This window comes from Candoia aspera, chromosome 8 (genome assembly GCF_035149785.1).
Source record: "Candoia aspera isolate rCanAsp1 chromosome 8, rCanAsp1.hap2, whole genome shotgun sequence".
Classification (NCBI taxonomy): domain Eukaryota; kingdom Metazoa; phylum Chordata; class Lepidosauria; order Squamata; family Boidae; genus Candoia; species Candoia aspera.
The window spans coordinates 77,096,923-77,110,852 of NC_086160.1; the positions used below are offsets into that span (position 1 = coordinate 77,096,923).

The 13,930-nt window shown below is 50.5% G+C and overlaps 2 protein-coding genes across 5 annotated transcripts in view; one reads left to right on the top strand and one right to left on the bottom strand.

The window, feature by feature from the left end:
• Window positions 1-13,930, bottom strand: part of PAIP2B (poly(A) binding protein interacting protein 2B) — a 178,146-nt gene that overhangs the window by 136,871 nt on the left and 27,345 nt on the right. The window lies entirely within an intron of this gene.
• Window positions 1-13,930, top strand: part of DYSF (dysferlin) — a 128,876-nt gene that overhangs the window by 45,893 nt on the left and 69,053 nt on the right. For all 4 annotated transcript variants that reach the window (XM_063310330.1, XM_063310332.1, XM_063310329.1 and 1 more), the window contains exons 21-28: window positions 454-560; window positions 4,892-5,084; window positions 6,039-6,194; window positions 8,082-8,213; window positions 8,651-8,817; window positions 9,720-9,834; window positions 9,976-10,081; window positions 13,006-13,148. In XM_063310330.1, coding sequence (XP_063166400.1) covers window positions 454-560; window positions 4,892-5,084; window positions 6,039-6,194; window positions 8,082-8,213; window positions 8,651-8,817; window positions 9,720-9,834; window positions 9,976-10,081; window positions 13,006-13,148 — 1,119 coding nt within the window. The remainder of the gene's footprint in view (window positions 1-453; window positions 561-4,891; window positions 5,085-6,038; window positions 6,195-8,081; window positions 8,214-8,650; window positions 8,818-9,719; window positions 9,835-9,975; window positions 10,082-13,005; window positions 13,149-13,930) is intronic.

Here is a 13,930-nt window from a genome sequence, read left to right on the forward strand (position 1 = left end):
CATGGAGAAAGACATGGAGGGGAAGGCCTTAGGCCAGGCATCTTGCACAGGGAAATCTGCAGCGTGTGGTCAAAAAAGTCAAGATGGTGGCCGCTTGTTTTTTATGTACATTGCTTTGTTCACACTGGCACAGCCACCATCTTGACTTTTTTGACCACACTCTGCAAGCACTTCTGAGTTTGCAGCAGCTAAAGTTACACACAGGTCTGTGGGGTGGGTGGGAGGCAGGGGGTTCTCTTAGGAGTTCCACCTTGGCCCAGAGTGGGGCGCGTCTTAAATGGGCTGCCCAGAATGGACAGAGAAAGGGTTAGAGGCTTCTGAAGTGCCCGGCATCGGACGGCGGGGGGTGGGGCGGTCCTTCAGCTGCCCCGTGAGCCGACCAGAGGGCTGACCGGTGCGGGTCTGGGGGCTCCCTCAGTGGCGTGTGGCTTTTCTGCTCTGTGCCCAGTGCAGGCAGCCAACTTGGAGCTGGTCCACCTTGCCCGGAAAGCCAAGCGTTCTGTCAGCGCCTTGGACGCCCCCGTGGCTCAGCTGCTGGATGAGCTCATTGCGGACTGCAGGTAGGCGTGCGAGAGGCGGCCGTGGCCGGGCCGCGCGCCACTCGGTGGGTTTATGACAAGCGTGTCTGTTTGGGTTGGACGGGGCCCCGGTGCTGGAGAATGCCGCCCCTTGGTGCGGGCTGGCTCCGAGGCACTGAGCCAAGCCCCGAGTTGAAAAGGTGATGTTGAAGGCAGGTCATAAATTTCCACTCCGGCTTGAATGGCCTCATTGTGTTGTGGGGTGAGCTGGCCTGGCAGACCCCTCTTGGATGGGCTCTCCCGGTGTGGGGAGGGGGCGCAGAACAGCCCCGCCATCCCGATCTCAAAGCTTGTTGTCTGGACCCGTTCACCCATCACTTCGGGTCCAAAGACCCATGGAGTCGGGCTCCGGATGCCTCCTTATTGCAACGTGCCGGGGGGGGGTCCCCTTTCTAAACAGGGTCGTCCGAGGCTCAAGATGGTGCGTTGTCCCGAGACCCCCTAAAGGTGCTTGGCCCACTGGGGGGTCCTCATGCACGGCAGGGGGCTGGACGGCGGGCAGGACGAGGGCCTGTTTCCCAGCATTTCAGGTTTTCCCGGTGAATTGCTAGGAAAAGGCAGGGAATCCAGAAGAGGTTTGTCCCGCAGGACAAGGTTGGGTGAAGTGAGAAAAAGTGATGTTGACAGCAGGGGGGAGACCACCCACCTCAGTCCTACCGTTGTAGATGGTCGAAAGATAGGCTCTTCCTTCCTCCCTTCCCTGACGTGCTCTGGACTTCCTGGGATGCCACAGCGGGACAAAAAACAAAGAGTCCTCCTGAAGTCCAGCTTGGCGTTTGGCGGCTTCATGGACATGTCCACGAAGTTTTCTTGGCAAGTGTCTGGAAGGAGTTCCCCGCTGATCGTTTTCAACTGCCCAAGTCTGTTCTTCAGCCTGGGACTCCCCGTGCCCCCGCCGCCCGCAAATATGAACTGGGATCTGTCCCTGCCTAGCAGCGTCTAGTTAATCAAAATTCACTCGAGCCCAGCTTGGCACCTGCTCGTCACATGAGTACGCCCTCATGCACTTTTTGGCCATAGATGGAAACAGGCGGCCAAGGGCTTTTTCAGGATGGTTTTTCAACTTCCCAGACCAGACATTTCCTGGTGGCTTCCCACCCGGTCACTCACTAGGCCCAACTCTGTTTAACTTCCACGTTCAGACACAGTCAATCAGTGTGTGAAATAATGCACATATTTTTTAGGAAACGCGTTCAGGGGGCAGTGGGGTTAAGGCTGCACCCTCCCTTTCCAGGGGCTCATACAGGCTGGCATTTGTGGTGAAGTTTGCAGGCTGGAACCCACGCAGCAGACGCCACCAGTGCAATGGCAGCCTGGCTGCTTTTCATCTGCCTCCGTGGAGGTGGTGGGAAGTTCTGGTAGTTTCCTCCAGAGGGGAAGGCAAATTGCTGCCTGAAGCGAAGGGCAAAATGGTTCCCTTCCAGCAGATTGGGGGGCCCACGGGGCGGGGATCCACAAAGTCGAGATGGTGGCTCTGAGATCTGTGCCGTCAAAGCCCAGTCCTTTTTTGCACGCACATGCCACGGATGTAGAAACAGGAGTGAGGCTGTTGACTTCTTCACCCGGGCAGATAAATCTTCCGGAAGCGTGGCCATGGGCTGTGGCTCCACTTCCCACCACAGGAGAGCACAGGTTGCTCAGGAGGGGCCAGGCAAGTCCTGGGGCCCACGGAGGCAGCTGGGGGCAGTTTGAAAGGAGTGGTGGGGAGCTGTCCTGGCCCGTTGCCCCTCAGACCCTGCTGCCCGGGGCCATTTTCCACAGCCTGCCTGAGGGTAGGGCTGGCTCTGCTCCCTGCCCCCCCCCCCCAGGTTGTGGTCTTCAGCAACCCGGCCTCTGTGCCTCCACTTTCCCCAGGCCACAAACACAGCTGGGTATCTGTGTGTGCCAGACGTGGTCCGGGCGCATCCCAGAACTTTGGCTTTGCACAGAGAAGGATCTCCCCAGCAAGAATGCAAGTCAGTTTTGGGGGTGGGGGGGTGGGTGTCACTGCAGGAGCTGCCAGACTGGTGGCTCACGCAAGGAGGCCCAGCACTTTGACCGTGGATTGGCCAGGCTGACTCTACTGGCGCAGCAGCCCACTCAGACCCACTCCCGTTCCCCAGCAGCCGTTTGTCAGGCAGCCCCGTCCTTTTGAAATCTCCACGCAGATTCCTGAGCTCAGGCCCTCCGTGACTTGAGCACAACGTGGGCACATGCGATGATGAAATATGCAGGGAAGCAGTGTCTCTGGGCATGTGCAAAATGCGCCCCCAGCAGAGGAACAGCAGCAGATTACAGGAATGCAAGGGCAAAGGACTCGGGGTCACGGAAGGCAAGACGGTTGCCCACTCTGCTGCAAATCAAAGCTTCCTCGGGGATTACTCTAATTGAGTTCATTGAAAGAAAAATAAACAGCCTTGGTTTCCACAACAGCTGAAAATAACCCAGCAGAAAAATGTTATTTTGTGCTCATGTGGAAGAACACAGTGCTTGCTTTTGCTTAAAAGAACTGAACTGGAGCTGGTCCTCTGGAGGCCAGGTTGCCTCGGCTTTCACAAGTTCGGCCAACAGCCGCCCTCCTCCTCCCACTTCCCAGGTTAGCAAAAGGCCCGAAATCGGATCGCCTTTCTTTGGTGGTTGCAGACGTTCGCCGCTTGTGAGCAAAGGGGTGCCAGGTCAACATTCAGAATGTGCGTTTATGCTTTGCAGTTTATTTGGCCAGGTCTACCTTTGGATTGAGAAGGGAGCTCCAAAGCAGGAGGACACGTGGTTTGAAGAGTTCCCACCATCCGTGGAAGGAGTCTGGTGGCACCTTTTCCGAAGAGCCCCTTTATTTCCAAGGCAGAAGCTTTCATGAGAATAAAATGGCTTCGTCGGAAAAGGTGTCACCAGACTCCTGAGTTTTGGCCACCATGGACTAACACAGATCTCTTCTACACCACCATCTGTGGAGGGTTCCTGGGTGGCATCCTGGAGCACGTGCATCTTCTTCCATGCCCGTATGGAGGACATTGAGATGCCTGTGGTTTATCTGTGGTCACATTTTCTCTTTGGGCCGTTCCCATGGCTGAGTTAAACATGATCCACCAGTCCTTGAGTCAGCAGAAAACTAGACCCTCATTAATTTGTGGTCCCCACTGATGGTCCCTACCCTCTCACAGACAGGGGGCTGGCAAATGGTGTGCCTTTATTTATGGTGCACAGCGCATGTTTAGGGCAAGGATTGGCTTGGAGGGGGGGGACGTTCTCCATGTTTTGTTTCCTTCCTTCCTCCCACCAGGCATTTCCAGCCTGTGGGAAGCATCTACCCATCCCTCTCCTTGACCTCGGATGGTGGGTGACGCCCACGACAATCTACCCATTGCACAACTGCCGGCCTCTTCTAAGGATGGTCTTAGGCTGTTTAGGATTGGTTGGTTGGGGGTGAGGTGCATGTCACCTTTTGAGGTCACGTTTGTGTTCTCCTTAAGTTGGGGAAGACCCTCAAATATCAGGGGAAATCAATTTGTTGTTTATTCGTTTAGTCGCTTCCAACTCTTTGTGACTTCATGGACCAGCCCACGCCAGAGCTTCCTGTCGGTCGTCAACACCCCCAGCTCCCCCAGGGATGAGTCCGTCACCTGTAGAATATCATCCATCCACCTTGCCCTTGGTCGGCCCCTCTTCCTTTTGCCCTCCACTCTCCCTACCATCAGCATCTTCTCCAGGGTGTCCTGTGTTCTCATTATGTGGCCAAAGTATTTCAGTTTTGCCTTTAATATCAGTCCCTCAAGTGAGCAGTCTGGCTTTATTTCCTGGAGGATGGACTGGTTGGATCTTCTTGCAGTCCAAGGCACTCTCAGGATTTTCCTCCAACACCACAGTTCAAAAGCATCGATCTTCCTTCGCTCAGCCTTCCTTATGGTCCAGCTCTCGCAGCCATATGTTACTCTGGGGAACACCATTGCTTTAACTATGCGGGCCTTTGTTGTCAGTGTGATGTCTCTGCTCTTAACTTAACTTTATCGAGAGGGGAAATCAATAGCAGTGGACAAAGAGCCTTTGCCAGCCAATTTCCTGTTGGAATGCTGCAGTTTTTTTCCTCTAATGTAATTTACAATTTGCCATCAACAACCGCACAATGCTTTGGAAGAATCACAGACAGGAGGACGTGGGTCGAGGCCTATCTCTTGGGCAATTTCCCCAGGCCACTTCAAAATCTGGTGGGTGGGGCAGTGGGAGAAGAGGGGCAAGAAGAAACAGAGTTATTTTTGCAGCATCTCTCTTGGGTGACCCTCATTCCATTCCCTGGGTTAGGCTAACAGATGGGCTTCCCTTGCTACTTCCTCCCACAGCCAGCCCCTGGTTGATGTCACCCAGAAGCCAAACGGCACCCATTTGGACCACTATCTTTATCGTTTCCGCACCACCAACCTCAATCAGATGGTCCAGACGGCCTTCAAGTTGAAGCACGAAGACTCTGATCTACAAATGGTCTTGGATCAGGCGGAAGATTGGCTCTCTCGGTTAAAATCCATGGTGGAGGAGGTACGGTAGTTCCTTGCGTGCAAAGAGGAATGAGGACTTCCACGTCTTCTAAATTGTGGGGGGTTAGCATTTTTTTTGTCTAGGGAAAGGGGGTGCCAACATGCTGACCAGGAAATCACTGGGGGAGAATCCCAGGTATTGGGCAACAGAATCCCTTTTTGCCAGTGATGTAGAGGCTCAAGGAGAGCCATATTCCGAGTGGGGTCTGAACAGGGCACCATTGTGGGGAACAGTTATATCCCATCAGCTGGACTCTGGGCTCCGCTCGATGCACCCCAAGAGGGCACTTGCCTTTTTAGCAGCTGCATCACGTGGCTGGCTCGTGGTTAACTTGTGCTTGACCAGGATACCCAGATCCCTTTCACATATCCTACTGCCAAGCTGGATCTCTTCCTGCTCTACTCGTGCCTCACATTCTTCCGACCCAGGAGCAAGATGATGCATTTCATCTGTTCACTTCCATTTATTCCTTTCAGCCCACTGCCCGAGCCTCTCAAGAGCCTTGTGAATCTTCTCCCGCTCCTCTAAAGTATTAGCCACCCCTCCCGGCTTTGTGTCATCGGCAGCCTGGATGAGCGTTCTGCTCCCTCATCTTCCTCATCCAAGCCATTGTGTTGAACGGCACAAGGCCCAGGACAGACCCTGCGGCTCTCCACTCAACACTTCCCTCCAAGCCCAGGGGGAGCTGGCACGCCTTGTGTGTTGTCATGCAGCTGGCAGAGAGTCCAACTAAAGTAGTATCATCTAGCCCAACTTCTACCATTTTATGAAGGAGACTCTTGTGACTGATTCTGTTAAAGGCCAGCATAGGCTGGCTGGGGAATTCTGGGAGCTGAAGTCCACACTTCTTAAAGTTGCCAAGGTTGAGAAACCCTGTGCTGGCATGAAGATGACCCCTTCCTAAGGCCTGCTTCCCTGTCTCTCACCCTCGCTTGCAAATAATCTCTTTTCCAGCCCCAGAACAGCCTCCCAGATGTCGTGATCTGGATGCTGCAAGGGGACCGGCGCGTGGCTTATGCCCGGCTGCCTGCCCGCGAGGTCCTTTTCTCCCGCAACGGAGCCAGCTGTTGTGGGAAAAACTGTGGAAAACTCCAGACCATATTCTTAAAAGTGAGTTTTGTCAGGGCCAGGCGGGATTTTGACATTTAAATGAGGGTGGAGAGGGGGGAGGATGTACGGGATGATGTACTTTCAGCTCAAGCAACAGGTCTCCATCTTGGATGGGGGTGGGATGACCTTTGGGCTGTGGCCCCCAGACTGTCCTGGGCAGGGCAGTCCGAATGCATAGAACTGAATGGGGCCATGTGACCGTTCGTGGCTTGTTTGACATTAGGTAATGGCTGTCCTGATGAATACCAGGCACTGGCAAGGTGTACAAATAGAAATGCTGGTGCAGCTGCAAAAATACAGTAAAAGAAAATACAGAAATCACAAATCCAGTTTAAACAATGCAATTAAGCAAGGTGGACTATCCAAAATGTTTGGCTGAACGCAACTTCCTCATCTGAAAACTGCAGCCCAAAATCTAGCTTGCTCTTTCTGAAAAATGCACAAAATGCACCAAAACAGCAACAGTGACGCAGAAGATGACCAAGATGTTCTTGGCCTTACCTTCCCCTTCCCTCAGTGAGAAGAGCGAGAGATACTGGTCCCATGTTGCTTCCCCTAATCAAGATAGTTGCTACCAGGGTGTGCCCGAAGCATCTGGGAGATGGAGTGATCTTTGGCCAGCCCAGTGAATCTGGATGACGGGCACAAAGAGAGATAAATGGTCAGGAGTCATAAAATGGGAAGTAGGGAGGGGCCAGGAAGCTATAGAGAATAGGTTATTCGCAAGAGAGAGAGAGAGAGAAGGAAAGAAGGAAAGCTTTATGAAAGATCTGGGCACCCACCCCGCTGTGAGATGGAAGCCCTCTGTGGGTCAGCTGGTTCAACCCCCAAGGATGCACACATGGAATTGACTCCTCCTCCGAGTCCCGTAATACGCTAAACCCTGAACAGACTAATCAGTGAGCTGGTCTCACACGACATGCTGAGCCACAAAAACAGGCAAACAAAATTTTTTCGCACTGAAGAGGTTGCCTAGTCTGGCAATGAAACATCTGCAAGAAAACAACAAGGCCCAGAGAGCACCGAGGGCTCCACAAACAAAAATTATCCAGTCTTTGTACGTTACACCCAGGTGGCATTTTATGATTTGCTGTTTTATTTTTATAGTATTAGTGACTGTTGTTTCACTTCAGAATGTATTGTGCTTTTGTTTTTTCATTGTTTGTAAACTACTGGTAGTGGATTGATTATGGAGGTTGTTATAGGTAATAAATGAATTAGCCGATAAATTGCAGCCCTTAGGTTTGCAAATGACCAGATTGAGCCAGTTCTATGGATGTGGCCCAAGAGGGCTTGTGCAGGAAGTGCCTCCGGAGCAGGGGGAGTGGGAGTGAGGTCACACGAGACCATGTTGCCATTCTGCAGCTGATGCAAATTCGTGCCATTTATTTGATGACATCATGACCCATGACATCACTATGGCTTGAACCAGGTGCCCATTTCAAAGCTGAGCTTCTCTCTGAAGCCTTTGGCGCATCTGCATTCCAGCGCTTGAAGAAACCACCCAACTTCTTCCCTGCTTAATGCTAGATCTCCGTCACCTTTCTTGCTTTCTGTGGCCTCTGTTGCACCTTACATTTTGCTTGTAGAGACAGGGGTTCTCATGCTTTTAATAAAGGGGCAGCAACTTCTGACAGATTGAGATGATCCTGTTCCAGGAAGTCCCAGGGGAGAATGACCTTTGGGTCCAATCCAACCATCCAAGATTTCAATTCACCCATTCCCCCCACTGCCCTGCCATGGTCCCCTTGAGGTGGTCCTTTCAGCCTGTCCTACTGCCTAGGGTTGCTGTGAACATCCGAAGTAAGAATGGTGAAGGGCTCCTCCTGAAGCCCTACCAGGCTGCTGCCCATCGATAGCGCTGGGCCTTCTTCCTCTTTGTTCTAGTGTCCTCAGGAAGAGGTAGCGGGTCCCAGGATCCCAGCTCAGATCCGGGTCCGGCTGTGGCTGGGGCTGGCTGTGGACGAGAAGGAGTTTAACCAGACAGCCGAGGGGAGGCTGTCTGTCTTTGCTGAAACGGTGAGCCAAATCTTATCTCTCTCTAACGGGGTTGGGACGGGACGTCCCCCAGAACTGGATTCCTTGTTCTTTTGGGGGGGACCTGCCATGCAAGATGAGAGGAGAAGACACCCCTTTGCATTTTCACCTGAACTGGGCAGATGCCTTTCCATCTAGAAGCTCAGAAGGGCTTGAACAGTCAAATGTACACATTTCCCGGTGCTCCAATTCTACTACGAGTATCTTCACTGCTGTTTACACTTCTCCGCTTCTAGTCCTGGAGAGAGAAATGTTCTGTCTCTTGCACGCAAGTGGAATTCCACCCAGCAAGGCTTTGTTTTAGCTTGCACACTCCAACGAGTGTGCAATTGCTCGCCTCTGAGCTACCCTGTTTGGAGAGACAGTTTGCCCATTTGCTCAATCCCAATTTCTCTCTTTCTCGCTCTTTTGGGCCGTAGTATGAAAACCAAACGAAGCTGGCATTGGTTGGGAACTGGGGCACAACCGGTCTCACCTACCCCAAGTACTCGGACATCACTGGCAAGATAAAACTGCCCAAGGACAGTTTCAAGCCTTCCACCGGTTGGATGTGGGCTGGAGATTGGTTTGTCAGCCCTGAGAAGACGTGAGTGATGGGCAGTGGGAGGTTCAAGACTCTGGGTTTCCTCCCTTTCCTAGGGCTATCCTGGGCTAAGTCTTCCTAGCTCAAGAGACTGGCATCCATCATTCCCGACCCCCTGCCTGGTGGCACCCCGGGGGCTGCGTTGACGCCTGACAGCCTTGCCGTGGGCCCAGCACTTGGCTGCGTTTACCTTCTGTGGTCCACTCTGCCTGGAAGTGGGCAGCACTGGGGGCTTTCCTGGTCCAATCTGGAGATGCCAGGTCGTTTGCCTGGGCCACAGGGGCCCTGCCATGGCCCCAAGGAGGCTAGCGGCCTTGTCAGGTCATTGAGACCAAGCGGTAGTTCCTTTTCAGGCAGAGCTGCACTGCGAGTACCTTACACATCAAATCTCCCACTCACTCATAAGTTGGGGAAAGGTGGGCAGTAGGAGTCTGGACTGGAATCTGAATTAAGGGTGGGGTTTTGTTTTTGAGTGGAGAAGATATAAAATCCATCTCAGAACTTTCAGAAACCTTACATTTTGTGTGGCTTTAAAGCCTCATGAGCAGTTGCAACTTGTCTGGTTACATCAAAAAGTTGCTATTTGCACCATCATCACCATCGCCATCACCTTCATCGTAATTACATCTGCTGCTGAAAGATGGGTACGCTCGGAATTTTCACATATGGGGAGCAGAAGTCCAAGGTTTCAGACCACCAGATTTCTGCCCAAATTGGTGGCTGGCTCAATTCGTTTCTGCTTTTGCAAGCCAACCCCAGGAAGGCAGAGGAAGTCTGTGGCGCCAAGGGAGTTCCTGTCACAAGGCAAGGGGTTATGAGGGCCTCCTTTTAAAAATGGCCTTTTTAGGGTGAGAGAAAAACGCTAAGAGAAGTCAGGGCAGTTCCCCCCTTTCTACACAATACAGGCTACTGCACGACGTGGACGCTGGTCACATGACCTTTGTGGAGGAAGTATTTGAGAACCAAGTGCGGCTCCCGGGTGGTCAGTGGATCCACATGGCCGAAGCCTACACAGACGTGGTGAGCGATGACCTCCTTGGTGGCAATGGGGGTGGGATTCTCTTTTTAACGAATCATGCAAGCTTCTTCCTCTCAGCCTTCCTCTGAGTTGCAAGGAAGGCCAGCTAGTGGACTTCACTGGAACCTCTTCTCTTTTTCCAGAACGGGGAGAAGATTTTGCCCAAGGAAGAAATCGAGTGTCCTCTAGGATGGAAATGGGAAGACGTGGAGTGGGACACCGATCTCAACCGAGCAGTTGATGAGAAAGGTATTAGCTTTCTTTGGGGACTGACGGACAACCAGTTGGAAAAAAGCCATGCAGCTTTGTTTTTTGTACATGAAAACTGCAGCGAGATTATTGTATGCACAAAGATGGAAAGATTCGGCATTACCCACAATGGAGGAATGGAGGGTGAAGATGATGGAACTTCCTGAGATGGCCAAATTGACTCTTTGGCCAGAGAAAAGGCAATAACTAAGTTTATTGCTGACTGGAAACCCCTTGTAGACTTTTTGCGTGAAACAGAAAAAAATGAATGTACGATTTATGGTTTTGTGGATTAGACAGGATAGATTATAGAGGGAGGAGAAGATGTTGTGAGCAAGAGGTAAATTTATAATTGTACTTATAATTGCTGTGAAGAAGATCGGAAGCTACTTCCTTATATCTTTCTTCTTTCTCTGCTATTTTTCTTTTACTCTTGCACTTTAAGCTTTCCCTTTGATTTCTTCCTTTTTCTTTTCTTTTTCTTACTTTATATTAGTTTGTATTAGTTTTTATCTTCCTTTGTAAAGTTTGTATTAGTTTTTATCTTCCTTTGTAAAAAAAATCATTGCTCTAGGGGGGTCAGCCATTAGTTGAGTAGCCATTAGTTGCGTCTCGTGAAGGTCCAGTGCTTTTCCAGAGTATGGCTGGTCCTATCTGTCTGTCTGTCTGTCTGTCTATCTCAAGTTTATATGGCCACCCATCTCACAAGAAGTGATTCTGGGTGGCATACAGCAAAAAATATAAAAACAATAAACATGTCAAAAGCAGTCAAATTAAAATGTTTTTTAAAAAAAGCATAAAACACACAAGAGATTCAATCAGCAAGGGAGCCACCTCCAGATCTCACCGGTCCCCTGAGGCCCCCAGGCCAGATGACATGGCCAGGTCTTGAGGGACTTCTGGAAGATCAGGAGGGATGGAGATGACCTCATTCGGGGGGGGAGGATGTTCCATAAGGCGGGTGCCATGGCAGAGAAGGCCTGCCTCCTGGGACCCTAAGTCCCTAGCAGATGACACCCGCAACATACCTTCTCTGCCAGACCTGATGGAATGGGCAGATGTAATCGGGGAGAGGCAGTCCCTCAGATAACCCTGCCCCATGCCATGAAGGCTTCAAAGGTCAAAACCAGCACCTTGAATTGGACCCGGAAGCACACTGGCACCCAGTGCAGCTCGCGCAGCAAAGGTGTGACATGTGCTATTCTAGAAACGCTCATAACTGCCCACACCACTGCACTTTGCACCAGCTGAAGCTTCTGGATACTCTTCAAGGGCAGCCCCATGTAGTGCGCATTACAGTAGTCCAATCTGGAGGTGACTAGGGCATGAGTGATTGTGAGTAGAGCTTACCGATCTAGGACCGGGTGCAACTGGCGCACAACCCAAAGCTGTGCAAAGGCCCTCCTAGCCATGACTGCCACCGGCTCTTCAAGCAGGAGTTGTGAGTCCAGGAGGACCCCCGGATTGCACACCAGCTCAGTCCGGGGCAATGCATCCGCATCCAGGACCAAAGGTGGAGTAGTCCTGGAACTGGAAGGCCCCAAAACCCAAGGCCATTCAGTCTTGCCAGGGTCCAGCTGAAGCCTGCTGTTCCCCAGCTGGACCCTCTCACTCTCCAGACCCTGGGATAAGCTGTCCACAGTTTTCCCACATTCCAGCTTAAGATATTTGTTGGTAGATGCACTTGTTCAGATAGACATTGTACAACTGTTCCGCTGGGATGGCCACCCCAGCTGGGCTACCAGCTGCCCCATGCGTGTCATTTCTTGGCTCAGTCGTAGTATCAGGGTGTCTGTGGGGAAGGGTCAAACAGTCTGGATGGCAGCTGCAACAGCGTGATGGAAGCACCCCCTGTTTTTTGTGTGCATTGTAATGCACATAAAACTGGGGGGAGCTTTGATTGCACCACCATGGCAATCATCTTGACTTTTTGTTACCATATCCTGTGGATACCCCAGCATGATATATACTTAGGTAGCTCTGAATTCTGTCTGTTGGGGATCTGTTACTGGCAAGAAAACCCCAAATTTAAGGATACTATCTGGTCAGGAATGCAGAGACTGTTAAGATGTGACTATTTATAAGGGATGGGGCAATGGTGAGTGAGAAAAAAAAAAGACCAGGACTTCTGTTCTTGGGGGACAACCCTCTAGTGTGAAGGTTTTGAAGTGAGAGTGGGTATGAAGCCTGTACCTCTCTCCCACCGCCTAGAGACTATCAACTGGCTGATGGGCCACCATATTCTGTGTATGATAAAGGAAATAGTCTTAGCCAGGGTCTCCTTGTCTCTGGAGGGAGCCTGATGTTGCCCAGCAGATAGAACATCTTTGGCTGTAGGTTTTTAAAGAAGCAATTCTTTTCTAAAAATAACGGACACATGCACACACATTAATGGAAAAATAACGAAAAAGCTTTGGAGGATTTAGAGAAAAGCCTCGCTTTTGTCTGGAAAAATAAATTCTCGCTTCTTGAACAAGGAAATGAGGAGATGATGAGGAGAGTTCAGGAATTTCCCAATTTTCCTCTGTATTATTTCCCTTTCTTTTTTCAGAACTAGGAATAGTAGGCTATAGCAGAATTTATTTCTAAAACTATAGGAAGAGATGCCTTGGGGCTGCCAAGTAATCGCTTGCTGTTTTGCTTTAAAAATGATCCACATGGACTTCCTTCCTTGAAGAGTCCTTCAGGGTCACAAGATCTGGAAAATTGGGATGAAGTTTCAAAATCCTATCAAGCTCTGAATTGCAGCATCTCAGTTCTCTGAAGCAGCTGGTGCCTTCCAGGTATACTGGGCTTCCAATCTCAGAATGCCTCTGCCATTGGCCATGGAAATGAGTGGAAGTTCAACACAGGTGTTCCCTTGGTTAAACACATAAAGGGATAATTCTTTTTAGTATTCCAAGCTTTTCTGTCTTCTCTCTAAGGCTGGGAATATGGCATCACCATCCCACCAGACAACAAACCGAAGTCTTGGGTGCCAGCGGAGAAGATGTATCACACTAACCGACGTAAACGTTGGGTGAGGCTCCGCAGAAGAGACCTTACTCAAATGGAGGCACTGAAAAAGGTAGGTCTTAGGTGGGCACAAAGGCAAATGAAGAGGGTACAACAGCCATGTCCCACCATCTCCATGCAGTCTGGGTGATGAACATGCTAGATGGAGATGATTGGACTGCAGTCAACACACCTGGAATATACCAATGGGGAAAAGATGTGTGAACATAACTATCTTTTCTCTTTCTCAAGTTCTTGTATCTTATTTCAAGTTTTATAAAGAGCTTGGAAGAAGTTTTCAAAGTTCTCAGTTTTCCAAACATCTGCATGATTAATGAGATACCATTTGTGTCCCATCCCTGTTGACAGATTTTTTGTCTTGTTTCTTTGACAAAAAGGCTGCTAAGTTGGCTTTTTGGTTGTTTGTTTTGGGTTGGTTCTTCCCTGCCCGGGTCACTCACATGATGCTGGCACATTGGTCAACCTGTCCTCCAAAGCTGTGTCTTCCTCAGAAGTCTTTGGGGTTTTTCTCCTGACCACTTTGATGACTTTGGTTGTTATTTCCCTGCAATACTGCATTGTGTGTGTTCAGGTCTCCTGGTGTTACCGTTCTTTTCTGCTGGAGTGTCTTCATAGATGAACACGTGGCTTTGCAGCTTATTTATGTATTTATATACTGAAGCTTAGATGTAGCTTCAGTTGAAAATGACTCCGAATGGTTTACAACTCTGGATACGAGTAAGAGGATTAAAACCCCACTTCGGCTTTTGAGTGGAGGAAAATCATTTTTAGGCTTCCTGCTTTGATAGTCGAAGTTCAAAATGTTGAACAAACATTTAGAGGGGAATTAAATTT